Here is a 24987-nt window from a genome sequence, read left to right on the forward strand (position 1 = left end):
AAAAGTGAAAGCAATATATTATTAAAAAAATGATAAAATACCCCATACAGTGCACACAGAATCTCGGCCAATTCCACTTAAGTGTGCCTTGCTACGTAACAATCTTTCTCTAAAGACAGACGTCTGTTGGTTAAACGTGATGATCTTAAATTGAGTTAAAATGAGTTTAACTTTTAAAAAATTATAAATAAAACTTAACTGAGAAAGCATGCCTTGATTCAACAGGTAAGTTCGGTTCATTGTTTTGTTGGCAATGTTATCTCGTAACTTTCGTTCACATAGCATTGGTTGTCTAATACACCTACATGACGTCATTTTGGCCAGCATAGCAGGGGCGTAGATCCTGGAGGGATGGGGGATGCATCCCCCTTTCATTTTAGGTGGGGGATATGGTGCATACAATCATCCCCCTCTACAGTTTGTCTGTTGAATTGTTTTATTGCATCACAGGCCTACAAATTGTGTGTTTGTTCTTGTGATTCTCGTGTTCTTACCAATCGAATTACATAATTAGGCCTAGATGTAGGCTTTTTCAGTAGCCGAAATGTGCATCTTTAATATAGGCGTGTTTCTAAGCTTTTCGATCTAAGCGATAGTTCGTAAATATCAGTCAGTAGGCCTAAATATACATGCAAGCACTATCACAGAATCTACCTACGTCTTGTACATAGTGTAAGATTAAGTAAAATTTTCATCACAACGGATTGAATAGAGCATGAAATTCGAAAATATTACTCCCAAGTGTAAACTCCTGTGATCTAGATCTGGCAGGCCATTTGTAGCTTATAGCTGCATCAGTCTTATTTGTATATTGTGTGGTTTTCCTACGCCATTTGTTCTTATGCAAGTCTAGCCGGTTTTATTGTCGAACGCCTTACTCTTCTTAGCTGCCGAATCCGATGACCATAGTGTACGTTTAGTGTACAGTTAACGACAGGTTCGGGCCGCTCGGATCCAGACGCGCCCTACGTTACGCACCCCCCTCCGCTTCCTTTAGTATGAGCCTTGATTTTACAACAGGACTCATTAGACCTGTGTTTGTGGTCCTCATTAATCCATGAAATTTTAGATTATCACCGCCCTCTAATAAAGTGCTGGTGCTTTATGGTAAAAGAACAATATGTTCTCTTATCATAGATAGTAAAAATAATGTATTTTCTTGTATAATTAGAACACAAAAGGATCGATTTCAACAGCCTGAAGCCTTTAGTCGAATTATATTGCTAGTTTTTGTTTAGGTGTTTTTATTTAATAGACGTGCTTACAGACATTATATCACAACAGGCGGTCAGTCGGCTCGGTAGTCACTGTAAGGTTCACATTATTGTCAGTCGGCTCGGTAGTCACTGTGAGTTTCGCGCGTTCGACTTAAATACATTGTACAGTTCAGTCCTACTTCCACTCTGTTCTATCTTCGTTCGTTGTACGTTAGAGTTTTTCAATAAAGACTGTATTTTAGCCTGTTGAGTCATCTGGGAAACAAATTCCAATTATGACAAGCAAGCATCTGAAACTTTAGACAGTTCTGCAAGCCAGTTACTAGTACTACAAGTGACAATGCATACAGAGGAAATACCTTGTTCATCAGAGGACGAGTCTGAAAATGCTTGTGCAACTATTGCACATCATTAATCACCAGATAGTTGTGAAACAAGTTTGTGCAGTAATAAAAAACCTGACACTCCACAGATACAATGTGGAAAGCCATATCATCCAGACGCACAACTAATATCACGACAGAAAGCAAAATCTCAAAATATCAACTTCCAGGGCAAGTGGTTTGATGAGTTTCCATGGCTGCACTTCGACAATCAGACTCAAAAAGTAATATGTTTTCATTGTGCCAAGGCGGAAAATAGAGGCCTTTTTACAGGGAAGTTGGAGAGGCCAGTGGAGTATACCTTCATATCCACCGGTTTTTGAAACTGGAAAAAGGGAAAACAGAAATTCAACGAACACCAATCCTCCTCTGCACAGATTCGCTCTATCTCCGGAAGGTTCACTTGATGTAACTCCAGTAACTGTCCAGCTACATGATGGAAAACAAGAAGCAGCAGGAAGAATGCAAAAGAAGTCTAGCCAAAATATTCAGAAGTTTATGTTTCTTACTGCGTCAAGGTTTAGCATTACGTGGACATATTGATACGGAGGGGAACTTCCTGCAGTTAATGAAGCTTCTGGAAGAGGAAGATTCTGAGTTGACGGCCTACTTGTCAAAGAAAACCACATTCACATCACCCCACGCTCAGAATGAAATAATGGAGATGTTCAGCCATCAAATACTGAGGAACATAGCACACAAAGTATAGCAAAGTAAAATCTTTGCATTAATGGTTGATGGCACTCAAGATGTTACAGGTGCCGAACAGGAAGCAATATGTGTACGATATGTAGATGAGATCTTTGACGTCCATGAGACATTTCTTGGTTTGTACAGTGTTTCCAATATAACTAGTGAAACAATTTTCTCGGCTATACTTGATGTACTGACTAGACTCAATTTACCACTGTCAGGATTAAGAGCACAAACTTATGATGGAGCCGCTAACATGAGTGGTGCGTACAGTGGATGCCAGGCAAAAATAAAAGAGAAGCAACTGTCAGCTTTATTTTTTCACTGCGGAACACACAAGGCTAATTTAACAATGCAACATGCAGTTGAAACTTGCGAATGTGTTCGAGATTCTTTTCAGTAGGTACATTAACTTGGTGTCTTGCTTCAGGGGTCAGGCAAATACAAGACAATCTTTGAAAATATTGTATCGTCAGACAGCCACAATGGTCCAGTTAAATACATCCGCCCACTGTGTCTAACACGCTGGTTGTGCCGCCTATCTGCAATTATATGTGCTAATGATCACTACAGGGGCATTGTTGATTCTTTGTCTGAATTAGCAAATGAAAAATCAGATGTAGCAGTGAAAGCACGAGGTCTGCTGGACAGATTTGACAAAGGAAAGACAGTTTTAGGATTGTTGATGGCTCAGCATCCATTAGCTGCATTAGAGGAACTAAACCGTGCATTCCAAGCAAAATCAGCGACAGTATCTGGCATGATTGAAGCATCTGCAATGACAGTTAAGCAACTGCGGGTATTGCGAACAGAGGAAAATTACAACAAGATATTTGATGAAGCTGAGAAAAAGGTAACTTCCCTAGATCTGATGCCTATTGAACTACCACGCAGAACCCCCAGAAGGATTACAGGTGATGGCTCAACACACCATTCTGCAACAGCTGGAGATTACTACAGAAGCCAATATTTACTTAGGTCATCTTTAGGTTAACGATGACCTGTCGAAACGTTGTTCTCTGCTTTATTAGTAAGCGTCAATAACCATACCAGCCGTACTGAGATACGTATCATTTTAATTCTTACTTATATTTTAGTAACATAAATCTTGCTCGAAAAATATTTATTTATAACTGTAACACAATTTCAAATGTTACTATCAATTAAAAAGAAATATTTATAAAAGAATCAATTTCTTTTCCAACAATGTTTCCTTTTTCAACAGTAATCTTTATATTCAGTATCCTAGCCTTACATTTTTTTAGGCTCCTGGGAACTAGCCCAGTTTTCCCCCTCTTTAATCCACCACCATGCAAACTAAAATCAAAGTTGTGGCATAGCAAATGTGAGTATTTGATCACGTCATTTTGCTTTAATTCGTATAAATATGCTCCCGATAGACGTACGACGCTAAAATAAAAGGTTTAATATTATCCTTGAATAGAGAGCAGGTAGTTCAACGACAACAACAAAAATACCTGAATGGAAATAATTGTTTACTGTTTATGGCAAATTTACTGTAACACTATCTGTGGTTATTCCTAATTTTAAAGTGCCGACCAACAGGAATACAACCGGTTGGCAGCACCCACTGACAACCTTTGGACTTCTCTTTGACTTAAAAACAGTAAGATTGACCATAACAGTATCATACCTTCAGAGCTGAAAACATGAACATACCGGAGTAAAGTTTCGATCCCATGAGTTTAGTGCACTGAATATTATGCCAGACCTGGAAACAGTCTAACTTGAAAACTGCAAAGTGTTTTGAGAAAATTCGTAGATGATATTTGAAAGTGTTATATATAGCTTTAAACGTTAATGATGTTATAAATCAAGAAAGTGGATAACAAATGGATCAACTTTTGGGTGCTGAGATTGGTTAAAAACAAATTTATCTAACTAGTCTATAAAATAAATATTTAACATTGAATTCACGTATTAGTTTGGATTACAACTTATTACTTCCAGCAAGCATTCGATGAAATCGTATATATGGAAAAGACAATCGGATATTTTGATCAATATATACTTGTATTTATATCGCAAAGAGGACAGCTAGAAGGAGAGATATGCTATTTGGGAGAATAATCTTTATCGTATTCTAAGAGTTTTAAAACCAGTCAAAGTTCTTTGTATAAGTGTGATTTCTCTTCGCACCATAATATTTTATAGTATCAATCTAGTAAAACTTTAATAGTTTCTAAAAATACAAATTTTTGTGGAATAAACTAACAAACGAAAATTTGTTTATGTTGTGCCAGTATTTATTGTTTTATAAAATATATAGGTGTAGGTAAGACGAAAAAAATGAGAGAGAGAGGTTAGAATCGTCAGGAATTCGTTTGAGAATGAACAAAATGGCTACCATGACTTCTTTCCGCAATAGGTTAACTCAGTTAGAAGCAAGATTGAAAGCAGAAAATGATCAGGAAAGTGAATCCAGAAAACCAACATCGAGAGCTTTAAGAACAGATATGGTTAGTTCAAGACCAACTATACGAGGACGTAAGTGTATAATCTTTTGTTAGCCTTAGTAGTTACAGGTTCGTTTCTGTTGGTAGCAGCATAGGCCTAAAGTAAATACTAAAACACGGACCTAAACTGGTATTGGTATTTTGCTCTTAAGCCTAACGAAAGGCTTAACGGTGTAATTTATTTTTGGTAAATTTATGATAATTAAATTACAATTCTACGTTAGACTCAAAGTATGTATCATGTTTTAAATAGTGCAGACTGTAGCCTAGGACAGTGCTAAAGTTGTGTCACCTAATTCAAATTGCTTTTCACTGTCGCTGATAGTGAAAAGCAGTTTAAATTTATTACAATACTGATGTAACCGTTGGACCGTTTTTGAATGAATTCTGAAAATTAAGTAATTATTAATTTAAATTTATAACTTTGCATGAGTATTTTTAAACCACATCTGAATTATGATAGATGAAATAAACAGCTATAGGTAATTAATTGTAAATTCTGTGTAACGTTATGAAGTTTTAAGATGTTTTGTGTAATTGTAACTTGTAAAAACCATTGACGTTCATTTATTATTTATTTTGGTAATCTGCATTATAAGATAGTTTATCTTTGCCTTGTAAAGTTCACACCAAATAGTAAGCATAAAAAACGTTTGGTAGTGATGTATTTGACACGTATTTTACATGCATAGCCATACGTTGTGATTTTACAGATGGTTTAAAATTTAATTGTTGGTAATATGTCATAAAGCATATTCTTTAACACTTAGCATAGAATTTCCAACTTCTATGACAATAGCATATTTCTTAATAAAGAAATAAAAACAACATTGGTATTTTATTTTTTAATTAGATATTATTCTGTTATGATGTAGAATGATGTACCACCATTTGGTTTCTCGAGGGCAAAAAGAAAAGAGAAAATAAGGGATTTTAACGTAAACATATAATTGCAGTAATTACATCATCAATCAAGTTACTCCACGTTAATTTTTACTTTTTAGTATCTGATGTAATACATATAGTATGTTAGTGGAGAAGGAATGAATTTGAAGACTGGCATAAATGGGGTCATAATGATCAAAATTTTAGGAACACTGGTGTAATAAAAAATATATAAATTTAATAAACGTTTCTAGAAAGGACAACCTGGGAGGTTATTGAAGCCTTTTATCATTTCTAAATTAACTTAAGTTGTTGTAGTTTTGTACTTTAGAAAACAATAGTGCAGAACGTTAAAGCCTTTCTCACAGTTTAAATAATTAAGTCGGGTATCACTGTGAATAGTCTCAAATGTGAGTAAGTGCATGTTTTTCAGTATTAAAAGTCATTTTTCATTATTATGTTCTGACCTCTGTTCACTGAGCCTTACAAAGTTTCTTTGGTTAAGAAAAGAATTGTCTTTTTATCATGCTAATATGATTAGCAAATCTAGAATTAGCAGCTTCGTACCAAAAAATTATCTAACTCGTTAACATATTTAAGTAGTACTAGTCTAAAATAAGCCCATGAGAAACTCTTGGGTAAGTAAATGCTTTATGCCATTAAGTCATTTATTTATCTGTTTAACAAAATGTTTTCACTAATTTCTTATGAGCCTTATGGTTTGTAACGTCATCCAACATGTCCTCATCCAGTCATGTGGAGACTCGGTTAAGAAAGCTAAGTAAGTATTAACTTTAAGTCATGAAAACATCCTTAATAATGGAGACAGAGCTAAGCAATATAATAATTAATCAAAATTATGATTAGATTTACTAGTAGAAATTATCATTTCATATTATTATAGTTAATCGAGTTGTCAGTAACATACTGCATGATTTATTTTCAGACCAATTCCTTGAATGGTGTCAGTTATTCACCAGAAAATATATTTATGTATTTGACTGTTTGTATTATTTTTTCAGAATTTAAAGCAGCTGTGTTTTCTGTGTATGATGATAACAGTTCTTAAACTGTATTGGGTAATAAAAAAAACAATGATTTAAACAGATAATTGAGGATAATTAGAAGAACAGTGTTGTCCAGTAAATGACATAAATATAAACAGAACAAAAGCAGTAAGAGCCCCAAATTGTTACAAAACATAAAACAAGTTATTCATGTAACAATATCCAAGATATAAGTTGTATTTATATAGGTTGTATATGTGTTCCTACAAAGTTGATAGTTTTGTAATAAGGCACATAAACATCTAGGTTTTACATTGTAGGACATAGATGGCAGCACATATGCAGATTTGGAGATTTTTTACATCAGCAGTTATAAATGTTTTTTTGGATACATTTGAACAATGCAGCAAAATAGTTAATAAAATAATCAAACTTAATGTTTCCAGTTATTACTATTTTAAATTATTCCAACAAACAGATCAATTGAAATTATGATTGAATCAACTGTCATGAAAATTAACTAATCACACTTAGGGCTTCTAATTATTATTATCCAATTATCAACATTGCTCTTTTATTTGTTTGATGTTAAGCCTAAAACTACATAATGGGCTATAAACTTTCTTCCCAATTTTAGCTTTAAAAGGACCTTTTTTTTACATTTCGTTAGCTTTGGTGATATAGGGAGTTGAGTGGTAGGGTTCAGGACCTAAAGGTCTTGGATTTGACTGCTATTGTTACCAAACTTTCTTCTCTCTTTTGTTATGGCAAAGCTGTTAAGACTATTTTTCAGTATCGCTAATTTTGAATTACTTATTGGAGGAAAAGTAATAGGTGTAATAGTGTCCATAACAAGTGATTTTTTTTTTTTTCTTTATTGTTTTTGAACTTTGCATAAAGCTACTCGATGGCTATCTGTGGTAGCCGTCCCTAATTTAGCAGTGTAAGACCAGAAGGAAGGCAGCTAGTCATCACCACCCACCGCCAACTCTTGGGCTACTCTTTTACCAACAAATAGTGGGATTGACTGTCACATTATAATGCCCCCACGGCCGAACGGGCGAGCATGTTTGGCACGACAGGGATGAGAACCCGTGACCCTCAGATTATGAGTCAAACGCCTTAACATGCTTGGCCATGCCGGGCCTTTTTCTTTCTTAAACTGCCGATTTAAAAAAAGAAAAGTGTTTGGTAGTATCATTCATCAAATTTTTTGTTTTGCTTTTCTGTAATTTGAGGAACACTGTACTAATTAATTAATTAAATGAACTTGGTTAATGGGACCATCAGTTAATTGATTAGCAAGTATCACTCACTAATCACCCTACTGTAACTGAGAATTATTAATCAAGTGTCAGCTTTGTAATTGGTTTCTTACACTTTTTTTTTGTCAGTAAATCTTGTTATGACCATCAAGAGTTTATGAATAAAATGTTATTAATTCAGTTTGAGTGACAGAACAAACATCTGGCATTGAAAAAATCAAACCAAAAAACATGAGAACTTGGATAAATTACCAAGCATTGCAATATCTAAAAACTATTGTTGAATATCAGGACCCTAATTACATGGAACACTTGAATATTTAATAAACAGGTTATTGAGTTCATACACGAAAGGAAATTCTAATTTTTTAAATTTTATATTTGTTATCATAAAGGTAATTAAACTGTAAAACTTTGAAACTTGCAATGTTAGATAAGGAAAACAAATAAAAACTTCTCAATTAGTTACATAATTCAATAATTTGTTGTCTCCATAATTTGAGCTATTTGCTTGTCAAGTGTTTTCAGATTTGTTGCACATGTTCAGAAATCAAACAAATAAAAACGTGAATTTTCAATGTGAGGTTGTTTAGGATAATTAATTGTAACCTTCTATTATAACTTGCAGTCATTTTAGAAAGAAAGAGGAAAATTTTTATTTTTTTTACGGTGGTCACAAGTTTGGTAAAATGGACCCAAGGGTGTTACAATAAAATGTAAGTTTATTGAAAAAAAGAAAACTTTTCATATTCATTTAGGAGAATTAAATAGTTATGGAAATGAAATTTGAAAACTGTTAGATGTAAAGAAAACTATTACTTTTACACTCAGGCTGTGACTTCATAAATTCACAGACAAATCTTTACTAAAAAACCTAACCTATATAAAAGCCAAAATGCATTTATTCAGATATAACAGTTCAGTTACTGTTTGCCTGTTATGATTTTAGTGACAGGGTGGAAGGCAGCCATGAGAGGGTTGGCATTAAACCTTATCAGTGTGATGAGTGTTGGTATAACAAACCTAAAGTAAAGTTATAATGTAGGATCACTGGTATTGGAAGTTAATTGATTTTTATTAGAAATTATTGTATGAATGCATTACAAATTGATTTCATGAATGATCTCAATTTTGATTGGCTCACAAAGGAACTTACTAGTGACTGATTTCCTTAACTGCACTTTTCTGTCTTATTGTTGGCAAAGCGTGGTTTTTCAAAATTTATTTATTTTGGTTAACCATGAAATACAAGGTTAAGGTATAATATAGTGTTGGGGTGGTAGTACTTGCCCCATCATTTTTGATTAAAAATTAATTAAAAGATGGGTGAAAATGATCAATCTTTGACATGCAAAATTAAGGTAAGGTATCTTTTGAGAACTGTTTATATTTCATATTTTATTGAGCTGTAAAATGCATAAAGCTTAGTTTATTAATGATACCAAGAACCTAGGAAGAGCTGATAACATGGAGAGTATTTTCTCTTAATTAGAAACATCTGGATGGTCTTAGTGACAGCTCTTTCGTATTTGTAGGATCATTCAGTATTTAAGTCTCAGGTTGAAAAATGCCTATTATTTTTTGTGTTTAGATTAACTTCTCTTGAGTTGAAGTGTTGAGGAATACATATGTATTTTGTATGAATGAAAGTATGTTTTCATCACAAAAAGAAAATTGTTTGTTTTTTTCAGTTCCAATTGGACAAGAACATGGGTCTCCTGGAAGATCTGGGAGGTTTCCTCCAAGTCAAAGGTCTGCCTGTTTACCCCTGTCGCTTCCTCCTTGTAATTACTCACCCAAATCCCATGATAGGTAAGAACTTCTCTTATATATGTGCATGTATTTATAGAGTACAAATAATGCATTGTCCAAAGAATACTTTCGACAAAAAACAATAGGAATAATCATGGTTTAGCTGGGAAACTTTCCAGTCATCACTGTTTCAGTAAATTATGTGAGTAAGGAAAAAAGGGCTTGTTTGTTTGTTTGTTTTCCTCACTAAAGATGTAAATATCTGTTATTTTGTCTTACTGGCAGAAGCTACAAATATTGAACAATAGTAATGGTTTATTGATTGATATTAGCTGGCCTAAGGTACTTATCACAACACCAGTATATAAAAAGCTACCTTGAACTTCTCTTTCTCTGAATTACTGCATTAAATATTTGTTAAAGAGAATAATAGTGAAGAAGGATTTAGGTGGACTGTAAAGTGTGAACATGGCTCAAAATCAGCTCTGTTGTACAACACTGTTGTAGCTCAAAATCAGCTCTGTTGTACAACACTGTTGTAGCTCAAAATCAGCTCTGTTGTACAACACTGTTGTAGCTCAAAATCAGCTCTGTTGTACGACACTCTTGTGGCTTAGAATCAGCTGTGTTGTGCAGCACTCTTGTGGTTCAAAATCGTAAATATGTTCATAAATTATTACCAACTGATATGTGTTTTTCAGTCCTTCACATTTGATGGGCACTATTAAGCTGATGCTCTTAACCAAGAAGTATTTTAAAATCAACTTCTGTTATTAATATTGTTTGTCAAGACATTCACCAAGCAATCAAGTGTTGACCCTATTAGCTGCTATGATTCTGTTACTTTATTGCCTGGACTTAACAATGTCACACAAGAAGTAATAAAACATTTTTAAACTGTGTTGTTGTATATAAACATCATGTATATTTGAAACTGAACAGCTAAGTCATTGTTTTAAAGTATAAATCACAAAATTGGGCATTAATTACTAGAAAATTCAGCCAACTGGGAAGAGGTTTGACAATTTGATCATTTGTTTGGTAGGGTTATGTACACCCCTCAAGCTTGAAGGACTGGCACATTTAAGTGAATATTGTTATTAAATTTGTTTTACGGTGATCCTTTTATGTATACTATTGTAAAAATTTTAATATATCAGTTTTTGCAGTACAAATCGTCATATGGAATCAAAGTTAAAGAAAATTTATCAGTATGCTGGAATACTAACAATTGATGGAGAGGTAAGCTGTGGTTCTTTCAGTTTGTAATTATTTAACAAATAAAGTTTTTCTCTGATCCAAAAAAAATTCATTTATTTGTAATAGTGAATTGCTATAAAAATTAAATACCACATTTTGTATAATATGTATTGTTTTTTTTAAGCTGTTCATAATAATGTTTCTAAAGTAATTACTTGAAATTTAGTACAACAATTTTCATTAGTTAGATGGTATGCCATTTGAATAGCTTATAGGATTCAACAAAGAAATGAAAAAAACTTACTTTAATGTTGTTAAAAATAAAATTATATGTTTTTAAAAGAATGAAATTAGTCCTATTATGATAAATGAATTGTTAACTTAAGTTGCATATGATCTAATAAATTCAGACAAGTTTATAAAAGTATGTTAACTTCAGACATATCAATCAACCATTGATGACATGATTCATCTGGGAGAGTTGGGAACAGGAACTTGTGGTCATGTGGTTAAGATGGAACACAAACCCTCAAGAAAGATCATGGCTGTGAAAGTTAGCTGATTATTATTATTATTATATTTTTATGTGATTTACCAACTTTTAGTGTTGATATAGATATTTGTCTGATTTCTGTACTTGGTCTTGTTTAGAGAAGTAATATTTTTAAAAATATACTAATAATTTTGGGACTTCCTCTATATCTTCAATATATAGAATAGTGTTATTTTCATTTGTTGCTTTTTTCAAACATATTGTTATGCATCCAAAGCATTCTTCAGTAACAAATAAATTGAACTTACGTGCAGTTCGATATTTTAAAGTTTCTTAATTTGTATTTTATTCTCTTTAACTTGGTAGCTCTGTTACTTAATTTTTTTATACTGTGGCTTTTGGTGTGTCTGCATGACTTAGAGTCGAAATAAGAGTGAAAACTGTCTTGATACCTGACTTGTAGAAATGTATAGAACTTTATAGGTGTTAGATTTTGTAGAACTTCAGACACTGTTAATCTTTTTAATATTTTCTTTTGAAATCTTTTCACATGAATATGTAGTTTGTGTGTCAAAATGTATTTCTTGTTTTTTTCACCTTCCTCCAGCAAATGAGGCGATCAGGAAACACTGAAGAAAATAAACGGATCACTATGGATTTAGATGTGTTGTTAAGCTGTCAGGACTGTCCACACATTGTACAGTGTTTTGGTTATTTCATAACTGATTCAGATGTATGGATCTGTATGGAGCTTATGTCCACATGTCTGGACAAGCTCATAAAACGGCTGAAGAAGCCAATTCCAGAAATGATTCTAGGAAAAATAGCTGTTGCAGTAAGTACTTTCTTTGTTTTTAACTATAAAACTTCTTGTAGTTCCTGAGAGTTTTTACTCCCTGGACCTGCAGAATCTTCGTAAACGGCTTTCAAGACATTTGGAGTGTCCGAGTCTTTATGGAACTGTTTCCCAATCAAACTTTTTTTAAGAGCTTTGAAGCAAAAATTATAAGTATATTTTATTTTTGCACTGATATGAAAAGTCTACAAATTTGTGAAAATCCACGTATTTCACATGAAAACAAAAAATGAAGTGTTCGGAGTACAGTCCAATGTTGGGTAAATTCATGTTTAGCTATGATTCATGTTAAATTTTGTCATGTAGTAATGATATTTGATAAAGTAGATAATCTCAAAAAAATGTTTTGTGAAAGCTGGTAGAAAGCTTTTCTCCATTATAATGTGTGACACAGGGTACATGGTTTCCTCAGTTCTTTTCAGTTTCACATCCCTGAAAAAGGAAGTTTCAGTTTTCACTTATTCTTATTTGATGACAAATAATAAATTTTATGAAAATTAAAAATTACAATATTTCTTTTCTTCCTCTTTCTTAATTAGATGTTTTCTGGAACCACTGAGTTTGATAGAATTTAGAATGTGAATTACCCTTACACTGTAGTATCTGAATGTTTGGATTCAACTCATTTATAAAATAAGTTTAAATTAGATAACTGTATGTAAAAATCAAGGATGTTTTTTATTATTAAGATGGCAGTGCTAGTCTTTATTTAAATATTAGATCTGGCACAGTTGTGTTATATTTAGTATAAAATATCAAATTTCCCATACTTAAAATTAAAATCCTTCTTTCAATATCAGGGTATAAATTCTTCTCATAAAATAACAAACAATTGTGCGTTTGTTGTCCTTTGCAGCGACTGAACGTATTAGCCAGGTTAACCTAAATAATGTGTATTTTGATGAACGAAATACACTTCTGCAGTATTGGTTCTTGCATATTTTCCTCTACAGACCACCTAGTGGTCCTACCTTTCCCATTTTTGTTGCCATCACGAATCAAAACTCATGATAGATGTATTTTGGACCAGCCTATGGACCATACTTTGAAAACCAATATTCTGTCTTGTTTTCTGAATTTATGTCAGATTAACTGCTTCTGGCTGAAAAGTATTAATAGCAAAGGGAACCAGAGTGATGAAACAGCGCCATCTATATAAGTAAAAAAAATATATTTAACTAGCTGTATTCATTACTAAGTAACTATGCTATGTTGTTTTCTTTATTTAAAATAAATAGCTTGGTTTGATCAAATATTAATTACTTACAACAATTATCTTGTTTTAAAAAGATCATAAAGTTATACAAACTTTTCCATTCAAAATAGAAACCAGAAATATTATGATCAGATCAACTCTTTTATAATGAAGTCAAGTTTGTTGTTTATTAATATAAATTAATTTGTGTGAATTATTTAATTAATATCACTGTTGAAAGTTAGAATGTTTTACTAGTAATGAAAATTTTCCTGTTGTGAAACGGGAAATAAACATTGACTAAGCAACAAGCATCCTGAGTTCTAACATGATATATATTTCTTAAAAGCTTTGTGTAGATTCTTTAATGGTGTTAATGCGAATTTGGGAACCTTGTGAATTTGGGACGTACTTTAGAACTGAGATGTTTTAGGAGTGTAGGTATGATTACTTTGAATGTTAGGTCTATATGCTGTGCACTAATTAAATTATCTTAATATGGTGTTGTGCCTAACTTTCACATGTGTTTATTTTCTCTTCCCTAGACTGTAAATGCACTCCATTATCTGAAAGAAAAACATGGAGTTATTCATAGGGATGTTAAACCTTCTAACATTCTGCTTGATCAGAGAGGTGCAATCAAATTGTGTGATTTCGGAATTAGTGGACGGTTAGTAGACTCAAAAGCCAGAACCCGTTCTGCAGGCTGTGCTGCTTACATGGCAGTGAGTTGAATTATCAGTAGTTCTGTTGTGTTACATCTGTAAAAAACAAATAGCTCCATTCTGAAACTATACTTAAGTTTCTAATATATATTTGAGTACAGTTATGCCACATTTTATTAAAGGTTAGAATGTAGTTTTGTGTTGTTTTTTTTTGGAGAACAATGAATTATCTTTGGATAATCATGTCACGGGTATTTGACCTGTTAATTTCACGTAGCTTTATGATTTGTTTTAAGTAATTAGAAACACTATTCAGTATTTGGTAGAAGTGATAGAGTGAATTTGATCGTGTGTAACATTAACTATTATAATATAAAAGAGTTTTATTCATGAGAAAGGGAAACTATTGACAATTGCTTTTGTTATCTCAGCTTAATTAAAAAATCAAATTTTATAAGAATAAAACTTTTCCAATTTTTATTAAAGAAATGTCAAGCCAAATTATGGTTTCTGAGCAAATTTGTCTCTCAGTTTCAAGACTTTTAAAGTTATTATTTGATGTGAAATAGATCAGATCCTTCAGTAAAGATATTGTGAATTACTTACATGTTTATATTCTCAATTTTGTAAGCTTACTTTAAATATCTGTTGTATTTAGTAGTAGTTATGTTCATATTACAAGATAACATTAAAAATAGCAACTTATGAATGTGTAAAAATGTTTATATTGGTTCAAAAGCATTTAACACTGAGTCGATCTATCTATCCATCCATCCATCCATTCATCTGTAGTCTTAATATGTAGATGGTTACTTTCTGTGTGATAACAAGACTTCTGAACAGATTTTGTTGAATCTATTCAGGTTACTTCCCCCAACACCAAGGAAGAATATTAGGGTCACAATGAAAGGTCAAGGTGACCATTTCAGAAAATATAAATTTTATTTAGACATAAAAGAAAGCATACCTGCATAGTAACACGTATTATATTTATCATTACACTAAGATCAAATGATAAAATGAATCAATGAACTCTTAGTGCTGAGATGACATGTTAATAAACAAGGGTAGAGAGAGAGATTTAACCACCAATGTCTCAGAGTATGTACCTTTGATTCTGTAGCCAGAACGAATAGACCCTCCTAATCCCAGCAGGCCAGACTATGATATTAGAGCAGATGTCTGGAGCCTTGGTATATCATTGGTAAGCTAGAATAATTTGTTGTTTTACATTTCTTGTACTGTTTAATTGGCTAAAGACGTTTCTGTATTTATAGGTAATTATCAAACTGACCGTTTCTGTCTGAAGATTTTATCTCCTTTTGTTGTATTTGATTGGATCAATGTTTAAAGAGTAATTTCAGATTAATTGTTTTTAATTGTTGTAATTCTGAAGTTTTGCACTGGAGTAACAACTGATACTGTGACATTTTTATAAGGTAATAAATAATTTTTACAGTGTAATATTTTGAAACTTTAGAAAATGTTAAATACTGGACAGTTTGTGTTTAATTTGTTAAAAATAATTATCAAAAAACTTGGTTTTTGTGACAGTTTGACTGTTTTGAGTCAAGTGAAATTTGTTTATATTAAACAAGTGACATCTTCAAAGCAGATTCTGAGCTCCCTTTCTTAATGAGTTTAAGTAATATCAGATGTTTTATGAAGTACAAGGAATAAGTCTCCTGCAGTTTGAGTCCACATTACTTTGCAGCTGCTATAAATTGTTCTTATATAAAACTAATTACCAAAATGAATTATGTGGCCCTGTTACTTGGGAATAATGGTGTTTTAAAAAATGAAAGTTCTGAAATCATCAACACCAGCTAGTATGATGACACATTTTATTGAATGTTTTGTTTGTGAAATAGTTTACCAAAATAAGCAAATTTTCACAAGTTTGAACTCTGAAACGTGATGTCTTGCACACCTTTTGCTCGGCTGGAGTCAACGTCTCTGTGTGCTTGTTTGAAGTATTTCATTGAGTACTGTGTATTTCGCCGTGTCATGGCCTGGTGGTTAGGGTGCTTGACTTTCCATCTATTGGGTCGTGGGTTTAAATCCCCATCACTGAATGTGCTTACCCTTTCAACTGTTGGGGCATTATAATGTGATGGTCAATCTCGCTGTTTATTGGTAAGAAAGTAGCCCAAGAGTTTGTGGTGGGTGTTGTTAGCTAGCTGCTTTCTCTTTACTCTATCACTGTTAAATTAAGGATGGCTAGCACAGATAACCTTGGTATAGCTATGCATAAAATTCCAAAAAACAAACAAACATCATTAAATAATGGATAATATATAAAGGTAGTTAACACTAACTGACTGTTGCTGTCAGAGTATTTTAGGTCATTCTGAGAAACATGAAATGTAAAGCTTGGGAAAATAGTGAATAAAGATTAAGAGTCTATTTTCATATTTTATTTTCACATATTTCTCTGAGGGATGGGAGAAATGTTTCTTAATATTTTCATAATTATTCAGATTTCTGAAAATTAAAGTTGAATTTTTAACTTTTCCAGAAAACAAAGCATGTGATGAAAGATATGATCCAAATGACAAAGGTTTCAATGAATATAATATCTTAAAAGTTCTTCATTAGTAAGAGCTAATGTTTTAATATATTTCTTGAACTGGTCTAATAGATATGGTTGTTGCATGTTCTAAGAAATATTAATATACCATGTAATATTTTATTTGTTTGTTGTACAAATCTCTGAGTGGTGCTTTACCATTTTAGGTGGAACTAGCAACAAACAGGTTTCCTTATCAAGGATGTAACAATGATTTTGAAGTCCTTAGTAAGGTGTTGCAAGAAGATCCACCTCGTCTTCCACCAGGTGGAGATTTCTCCTTAGATTTTTGCAGCTTCGTTAGGGATTGGTGAGTTAAGCTCTCTTACTTTACTACATTAAAACTAGTCTGCTAAGAGTTACATTTTTTTTAAACCTAAATAAATCTTTGTTAATAAGCTTAATAAATTATATTAGAATTCTATGGTATCAGTGTAGTTATTTATGAATTGTTGTTTGATATCCTCCATGAATTAAAGTTTAACAGGCTTAGCAACCCATGTCCAGCAGCAGCAAAGTACAAAGGTTGTAGTGGGAAAAGATAATTGTTTATTTCTTGATTTATTGTTCTACATTTTAACAAAAATAAGTTTAATAATATATTTCTAAATAGTAATAATCTATATATATGTGTATATAACGTACAATAACTGAAATGTGACTGTATATTACAAAATATTATTCAACTAAAGTACAGCCAAGACAGGACTAATGGTGAGTTTTATATTACTGGATGTGTAACACTAGTGTACATGCACTGAGTGAATACAAGTTATCTAGTGTTAGCCAGACATGACTGGAAGGCAAATGTAATAATAAATGTATAGCATTATGAGACTTAAGCTACTTAAACAAAACATTTGTATTTTTGTGTTGTAATATGTTTTTTTTATTTTAGAACTAAAAAAGCATAATTTATATGTTTTTATCCTAAGTTTTTCTGATGGTTACAAGGTTGGTCAAGTCACAGACCCCACATAGATTGGGTCCTCAAAGTAACATAAGATGTAAAGTCTTATCTTATTGAAAACAAATGTTTGAAATGTATTCAGGAGGTGTTACAGAATATGTTAATAATAGAGATATTTTGAACAAAGTATAGTTTTTTAATCATAACATGAAATCACTTTGCACTCAGACTAGTAACAAAATCTTTAGCATTTCATTAAAAAATATGATTTTCTGTGTACAAAAAACTTGTAATATTTACTAACAGTTTACCAAGTTTTATGAAGATACAGATGCTGTATCAAAGGTGATAGTGCAAATACTTTTGTACGTTATACCGAGCCCATTGCAAAAGGGTTAAAATGGACAGTTAGGATTGTGTTTTTTTACGTGACACAGAAATCTGAAGGGTGAGAATCACAAGTGTGTTGTATTGAAATTAAAACTATGAATGACAAACTACATTTTGAATGTAAGTGTAAAAAAATTTGACACCCAAACTGACTCTCTAATTTGCAGAGGGTTTACTGAGCCTACCTAATCTTATTACACATATAATGTTGAAGTAGTGAATTATCTGTCATTTGTTTCTCTACCCAACATAGCCAAGTGAGAAAAGAAAAAAAACATTAAGATAACGAAACCATAAAGTGACCAACCCACCAAATTGTTCATCTTTTTTATTCTCGTTTCACTCTGAATAACTCTAAAGATAGTTAATCAGTAACATCAGTTTAAACCTAAATCTGCTCAGCGTGTTTGTGGGCAGTGTATGATGTCATCACTTAATCATAATGACTAGTAGTAATTAAACAAAATCATAATTCTAGTGTGAATCATGTTTTATAGTTATCCCTTGAAGTTAACTTGCTTACAGAAATCAGGTGTTCCTCTGAAAAAAGCTTAAGTACAGGGTGATACAGAAATTACTTGCCAAAAAATAGGTGAATATCAGATTACTGAACACACAGAACACTTAATGCTTTGTACACCATACAGTAAGGGTCTTTGGGCAGTCAAACCTTATATCACGTTTGAAGTAAATGAGTAAAAAACTCCGTACATGTTACATTACTTTCTTGTACACACATTCATTAAATACACTAACTTTCAGTCAGGGTAAAAATGTAACAAAACAAGTTATAAAAATATTTTGTAAAGGTAAAATTATGTTGGAATGGCAGTGCCAAAAAATAATATAAAGATGGTATTGCTGTACATAGATCATTCCTACATGACCTACAATATTAACAAAAGTTTTATTTCTTGGTTTTATTTTTTTGGTGGTGGAGGTTACAAGGTCAGTCAGATTTACTATTCTCACTTTGAGTTATGGTAGGAAAAATAGCACATGAAAACTTTGAAATGTATTTAGGAATTCTTAGGGACTACACAGAGGAATTTTAAGATAAGGAAAAATAATATTTTTAATTTTGACATGAAAATTACTTTGCATACAGATTTTTTAAAACAAATAATCTATATTTATGGACAAGTTTTTATTTTATTTTATTATAAATACTTCACTACAAATATGAAATTTGTTGACGATATATACACTATATTGAAAGAAGTGTTAATTCTGCAAAGACTTTAAATGAGTATAAAGAGGTCACGGAGTCGGTCAAATTGACCAACTCCTTGTTGAAAGAATTAAAAGTTAACTCTATCGTGTCAAACCTACATTACTTAATTTTTGTAATGTATAGCAAACTAGTATTTAATTTTTTAAATTTAATTAATGAGGAAGTAAACTGTCTTGATTTAAGTTGAGACCCCAGTGGCTCACTGGTAAGTGTGAGGGTTCAGGATACTAAAAAAAGTCATGTTTTGACACCCACAATGGGTAAAGCTATTCGTGTTTTTAACAAAAAAACAACAACAATTTAATGGGTAAAAACAAGTTGTGCTATTCAGAATATACTTGTTCTTTTTTTTTGTAGCCTAATCAAGGATTTTGAAAAAAGGCCAAAGTATCGCAAGCTTCTAGTAAGTGTTTATTTTATTCTATATTTCACACAAAACCTTTGTTTTTTTCATATAGTGGTATTATATATATGAATATCACTATAATTATTAGGACTTAGATTTCTGTGTTTACATGTTTATAAATAACATATTTTTACGTTTATAATGAACATATATTTTCATGTGTGTCGCATCTTTTTGTGTGAGGCTCTCGTCTGAGAACCTATAAGCATCTTGTTTTTGTGGAAAATAGAAAAGATCAAATTACGTCCCACAAACAAACTTGCAAATCAGTCAAAATAAATATTTTAAAAAGTATTCTTGTTAAGATTTGTAACCTTCAATAAAACTAACTAAAAACACAATTTAGTTTCGTTTGACACTTTTGTTACGGACATATTTTTTCCTGCACATGTGTTAATGATTTATATTTAAAGTTTATGTGAGCTACATTAATATGGTGTAAATTTGGCATAAAAATGCAACTAATAATCAAAATTTTAACATTCTATAAGTTTTAAGTTCTTAGTATGATAAGTTTCTTTTTTTAAATCCTAAATTGTCCATAGTGTGAGAATTGGGACATTTGCTTTCTAGGTATCCTCTCTTCTCCAATTTATTTACCATTCATCCAAGAAGTATGAAAATCATGTACTCATGATGTTGTCATCACTCAGACGAAGCACACTTTTTATAGCCTTTAATCTTATTTCATTACAGATCCATAAAATAGAAAATCAGACCCCGTCTTATGTTCATTTGTCAGGTCCGTAGTTTCTCCTAATGTGTAATACTATACTATTTATAACCAATAAAAAGCCAAACTTTTAATCTGTAATATGAAGTATTATATTGGTTTCTGCACAGAGAGGTCTGGCATTGCCAGATGGTTAAGGCACTCGACTCTTAATCCAAGGGTGGCGGGTTCAAATCCTCGTCACACCAAACATGCCATGGGGACATTATAATGTAACAGTGAATCCCACTATTGATTGGTAAAAGAGTAGCTCAAGAGTTGGTGATGGGTGGTGATGACTAGCTGACTTCCCTCTAGTCTTACAGTGGATTGGCTAGGGATGGCTAGCAGAGATAGCCCTCGTGTAGCTTTGTGTGAAATTCATAAAAAAACAAACAAACTGTACAGAGAATTGTCAATTTCCCTTCCAGGTCAAACCTCATTCTCATAGGAAATAACCAAGCCTAGCTGGCTAATTAAAGACTTTTTGCACAGTTAGAAAGCCAGAAAAACTCGGTTATGCTTTTTTTTCATGTTATTATTCTGTTTTCTCAGTGCACAGTTCAATTTAAAAATAAAAATAAAAAAAGTTAACTAATACAGTAGTACCATTAATATAAAATAGAAAAGTAGGGTTAAGTGTCATCAGTAGTTAACAACAAAAAAAGGCTTAGGTAGTTCTTGTTTTTTTCATGTGTATACTTTATTAATTATTAGAAGAGTGACTAAAGTGTAAAAATCATAAACGTTTTAGATTATATTAGACAAAATAAAGGATAACAAATGTTCTGAGAGTACACTTGGGAGTAGCCTGTACATTATTTAATTCAATCGGGTAACATGACATGCATGTTTACCATGTGATTTACTGGTTATGTGGCACAGATTAGACACAGTTTAAATAGCAGTGAGATAATGAAGTGTGATCAGATACTGTACTGAAGCTATATATGATAAACACATGTTTGAAGTCATTCTAGAAAGAAAACGGGGTGAATTTGATTTATTTTGATGTATTCTGTGCTTATGAGGTCAAGTTAACCAACCTTATATAGAGTTTGGGTAGACAAAATAAAGTTTTACTGGAAAAAATGTTTCAAATTTATTTAAGGGGTTCTGGAGATTATGCAAATGAAATTTAAGATTTTTCAGAGCAAGATACGTTATATGGCTTTGTTCTTAAACCAGAAACAAACAACCATATTCTTGGAAAAAATGTAGTCAAAATACTTCACTGAAAATTCCTTTTTTCTGTCTACACACAACTCTTTTAACTGCTAAAAGTTTGCAAGTTTTATGATAGACAAAATGTATTAAAAAGTATAGTGCAAATATTAATATGAGTCATGAACTTGTTGATATGACTGAGCCATAGTGAGAGAGTTAAACAGTGATTCTTAAGTTTGCTTTGGGTACTGTTATCACCTGGGTACAGGGCATTATCTGTGTGTTGAGTATTCCAACAGTTTATAATGATAGCTTGGCTATAAAATTTTAAGGTGTTATACTGAGATAAAAATGGTAAAGTAGTAAGTGTGACCTTAGGACTGATGTAATAAAAAAGTTCAGTAGTCCTTTAACGTTTTAGATTAATGGGTTCTAGTCGTACTTTGACCTTTTATGTAGCTGTGGCTTCAGTAAGTAGTGAAATTTAGAAACATATTGGGTTATAAAAATTGAATTTATTTAGTTTATAAATGGAGCACAGACAGCAAGCTCTGTTGTATGTGTAATCTGAATCAATTTATCGTAAGATTTTTATTAATAAATAAATAAGTATATATATTTCATGAGATTCCTGAAGCGTAACTGGTCAAAGATAAGTGTATTATGACATCTCAAGGAAAAATTCTGCATTTTGAGCCCACATATCGTATAATGTCTTTCTTGAAAAAGAAACAAAAACATTATAGATATGGAAATCGATTAGTGATTTAAAAAGGTGAATTTATATGAAGTTTTATTTAATGTATTTTTACACTGAATTCTGTTGACAGTTTAAAATGTTTTCAAAGCATGCTATGGGATATGAGGCTTAGTTTTAGCTGTGATTTTTATAATTTTTGTGAAAGTGGGACATTTATTATTTTACTGCTTTTATTACTTCCCATCTATATTTCATAGAATAATTGTCCAACTTCAGGCAGCTATTTCTTACTGTATTTTTAATTATTTGCCATATTATCATGTAATACAATAAGTGCTCACTAGATGGCACTGCAAAGATTATGGAGACTATCAATTTATACATAAACTCTGGAGAAAAGCATGCCTATTATTTCTGTAGTTTCATTGAACTAATATGTACCACACTTAAATCCAGATATGTAACATTTCTTTATCAATATGTGCAGAAATGAAGTAAGAGACCATATAAATTTTTACGTCATTAAGTTATGAGTATTGACAATTGAAAGGCAAAATAAAAAAAAGCTGGCACAAACAAAGTCGAATAAAGGTTTTGTTTTTAATATGTGTTGACTGCAGTTCATATTTTGAATATTAAAGAATTATGGCTCATTATATTTAAACTATAATAGCTTTAGCCAAAGATGTTCTCAGAAGCAACAAATGGTCGAGTAGAACACAACATTTTATTGTCTTGTTTTAAACTGATTTAACATGTTTATAGTGGAGTAAATACAAGTAAGAAATATGATTTTTTATAGTTGTTGTACTCTTAGTAATAAACTTTAATCACTAAAGATGGCAGTTCCTATTCACATTAGGATATCCATCGAATGTTGCTCACTGTCTGACAAGACAGAAATTGTAACATGGTGTCATCGTTACATTTGTATTAGCTGAAGTATTTGTTTGAAGATATATTGCTTAAAAAATAATAAAAAGCCATAGTTTCTACTAAAAACTTCTTAATCTAACATTTGTACCTTCGATATGTAAGTTTTAACACGCACGTTTCTTTACTTCAGGAACATACGTTCATTAAACGAATGCAAACCACTCCTGATTGTGTAGCTGCATGGTTTGCTTTTGTCATGAAAACCACACAGGCACCACTAGTTTCTCCACTACGCCATCACTGGAATAAATGATAACTGTTTAAAAAGTCCATCCAATGTTCTTACATTATTCAGTTGCCAAAAGTAGTGTTTCTACAGCCAGACATGTGGTATGGACACCAACCAGCTGTGTTATATTTGGAAGAGAAGATGACCACACCCTATTGGCTATCCTAGACGTAGCAAGTGTGATACCACTTGTAAAAGGGTTTGATGACCTTGTGGCTTATCAAAGGATGCAAATTTATCTGGTTGGCAGGAAGACATCTGTTTATAACAAACAACGCCATATTTCGAGTGGAGTTATTGAATAAAAGTGCAACTGTTGATAGGTGTAATTAGATAGGTGTTAAAAATATTTTTTGTGTACATAACTAGCCATGAGAGATTTCACATAAATTAGTGCATGCCCTTACTTTGTTGTGGTTTATAGAAGCATGGTAAAAAACACTGTCGGAAGTCCAACATCTCGTTTTCTTTATGAACTACCTCACCATATGACTTAATTATGTAGTGTTCTCTAAAGTTAAAACATGCTACTTATTGTTTTATATCCTAGTTTTATCCGTATTATAATTTTGAACTGTAAGCTTTGATTTTGCCCTGTCATTGAATTTAAGAAAATTAATTAAAAGGACGATTCGTATTACGAAAATGCAAAAATATTTGTGTATCTTTTGAAATGTGATTTAGATCTGAGATACAAAATGTAACATTTCAACACGATATTGTAACTTCAAGCCACTTTTGTTCTGAAAGTCTTAAAAATTTGGTTCTCAAATATTCAAAATTTAAACCAGTGAAACAAAAACATTAGGAACTAAGGTGTGTGTGTGGTTTTATTTTATTTGTTTGTATTTTTAATATCATTTTGTAAGGGAAAAAAACTTGGTTTGTTGATAGTAAATCATGATTAAAAATATGACAAATAAGAAAATTTGTTATCTGTAAATGCCCACACTGAGGACTTGTTTACTCTGTTTATATGAATACAAGAATGGTGATTGGTGGATGGAAAGACATCCACACATTGTTAGGTGCTTATATGGGCTATAGGTAATAAATACATCATGAAATACTATGATTGAAGGTACTAGAATTGTGGAACTGGTATTCAAAGCTGTGAAGAACCTGCGTAATAGAAAATAATTAATTTACGGTTTTACTTACCTGTAGTAATTTGCCAAAAGTCTTTGATTTCATTTGTCATATCAAACCCTGTTGATCTGTTTTGTTTTTTCTTAAATTATTACTTAGAAACAGTTTTTATATTAACAGTTATGTGAAATGTACATACTTAAAACATTGTTTACGTATGTAACGCAGGATGGCTTCAAATGTTGTAAGTGAAGTTTACCATCCATCACACTTGCTAGTTTTTAAAAAGAAATTATCTGAGAGCCACCTGTTATGCAAAATAAAAAGGTTCATGTGATGTCTCGTAGTTTTCTGTTAGCTGAACACAGGATTATCAGAAACACGTGGTCAAGTAATATTTATACCATTTCAAATATTTATTATGATGAAAATTGGGAGTTCATCTGTGAATACTGAAAAAAAATCCCTGTTCAGTTGACTTTTAACCATATTTTAAAACTAGAATTGGTTAATTAAAGATATAACCTAAGACACTGCTTTTCATTTATTTGTGTTTT

The 24987-nt window shown here is 31.9% G+C and overlaps 1 protein-coding gene across 4 annotated transcripts; it reads left to right on the top strand.

The window, feature by feature from the left end:
* The first annotated feature begins 4524 nt into the window (after nucleotides 1–4524).
* Nucleotides 4525–24767, top strand: LOC143247677 (dual specificity mitogen-activated protein kinase kinase 7-like). Of its 4 annotated transcripts, none has more exons than XM_076496063.1 (10): nucleotides 4525–4801; nucleotides 9619–9739; nucleotides 10849–10921; nucleotides 11319–11432; nucleotides 11980–12207; nucleotides 13969–14148; nucleotides 15212–15292; nucleotides 16825–16967; nucleotides 19549–19594; nucleotides 23243–24767. In XM_076496063.1, exons 1-10 carry the CDS (start codon nucleotides 4645–4647, stop codon nucleotides 23363–23365), a joined length of 1266 nt encoding a protein of 421 aa, XP_076352178.1. In that variant the 5' UTR covers nucleotides 4525–4644; the 3' UTR covers nucleotides 23366–24767. The 4 variants fall into 4 exon arrangements, with proteins under 4 accessions (XP_076352178.1, XP_076352177.1, XP_076352180.1 ...); XM_076496062.1 differs by having other exon boundaries at nucleotides 4527–4801; nucleotides 10840–10921; XM_076496065.1 differs by lacking the exon at nucleotides 4525–4801 and adding an exon at nucleotides 6323–6436.
* Nucleotides 24768–24987: the final 220 nt, after the last annotated feature.

This window comes from Tachypleus tridentatus, chromosome 3 (genome assembly GCF_004210375.1).
Source record: "Tachypleus tridentatus isolate NWPU-2018 chromosome 3, ASM421037v1, whole genome shotgun sequence".
Lineage (NCBI taxonomy): Eukaryota > Metazoa > Arthropoda > Merostomata > Xiphosura > Limulidae > Tachypleus > Tachypleus tridentatus.

What these genes read in the sequence shown, in the direction of transcription:
- LOC143247677 (XM_076496062.1), top strand. Translation starts at nt 4,645, where the DNA reads ATGAACAAAATGGCTACCATGACTTCTTTCCGCAATAGGTTAACTCAG. An exon ending in AAGACCAACTATACGAGGAC is followed by an intron (nt 4,802 to 9,618) that starts GTAAGTGTATAA and finishes TGTTTTTTTCAG; the next exon opens with TTCCAATTGGACAAGAACAT. An exon ending in GGAGCCTTGGTATATCATTG is followed by an intron (nt 15,293 to 16,824) that starts GTAAGCTAGAAT and finishes TTACCATTTTAG; the next exon opens with GTGGAACTAGCAACAAACAG.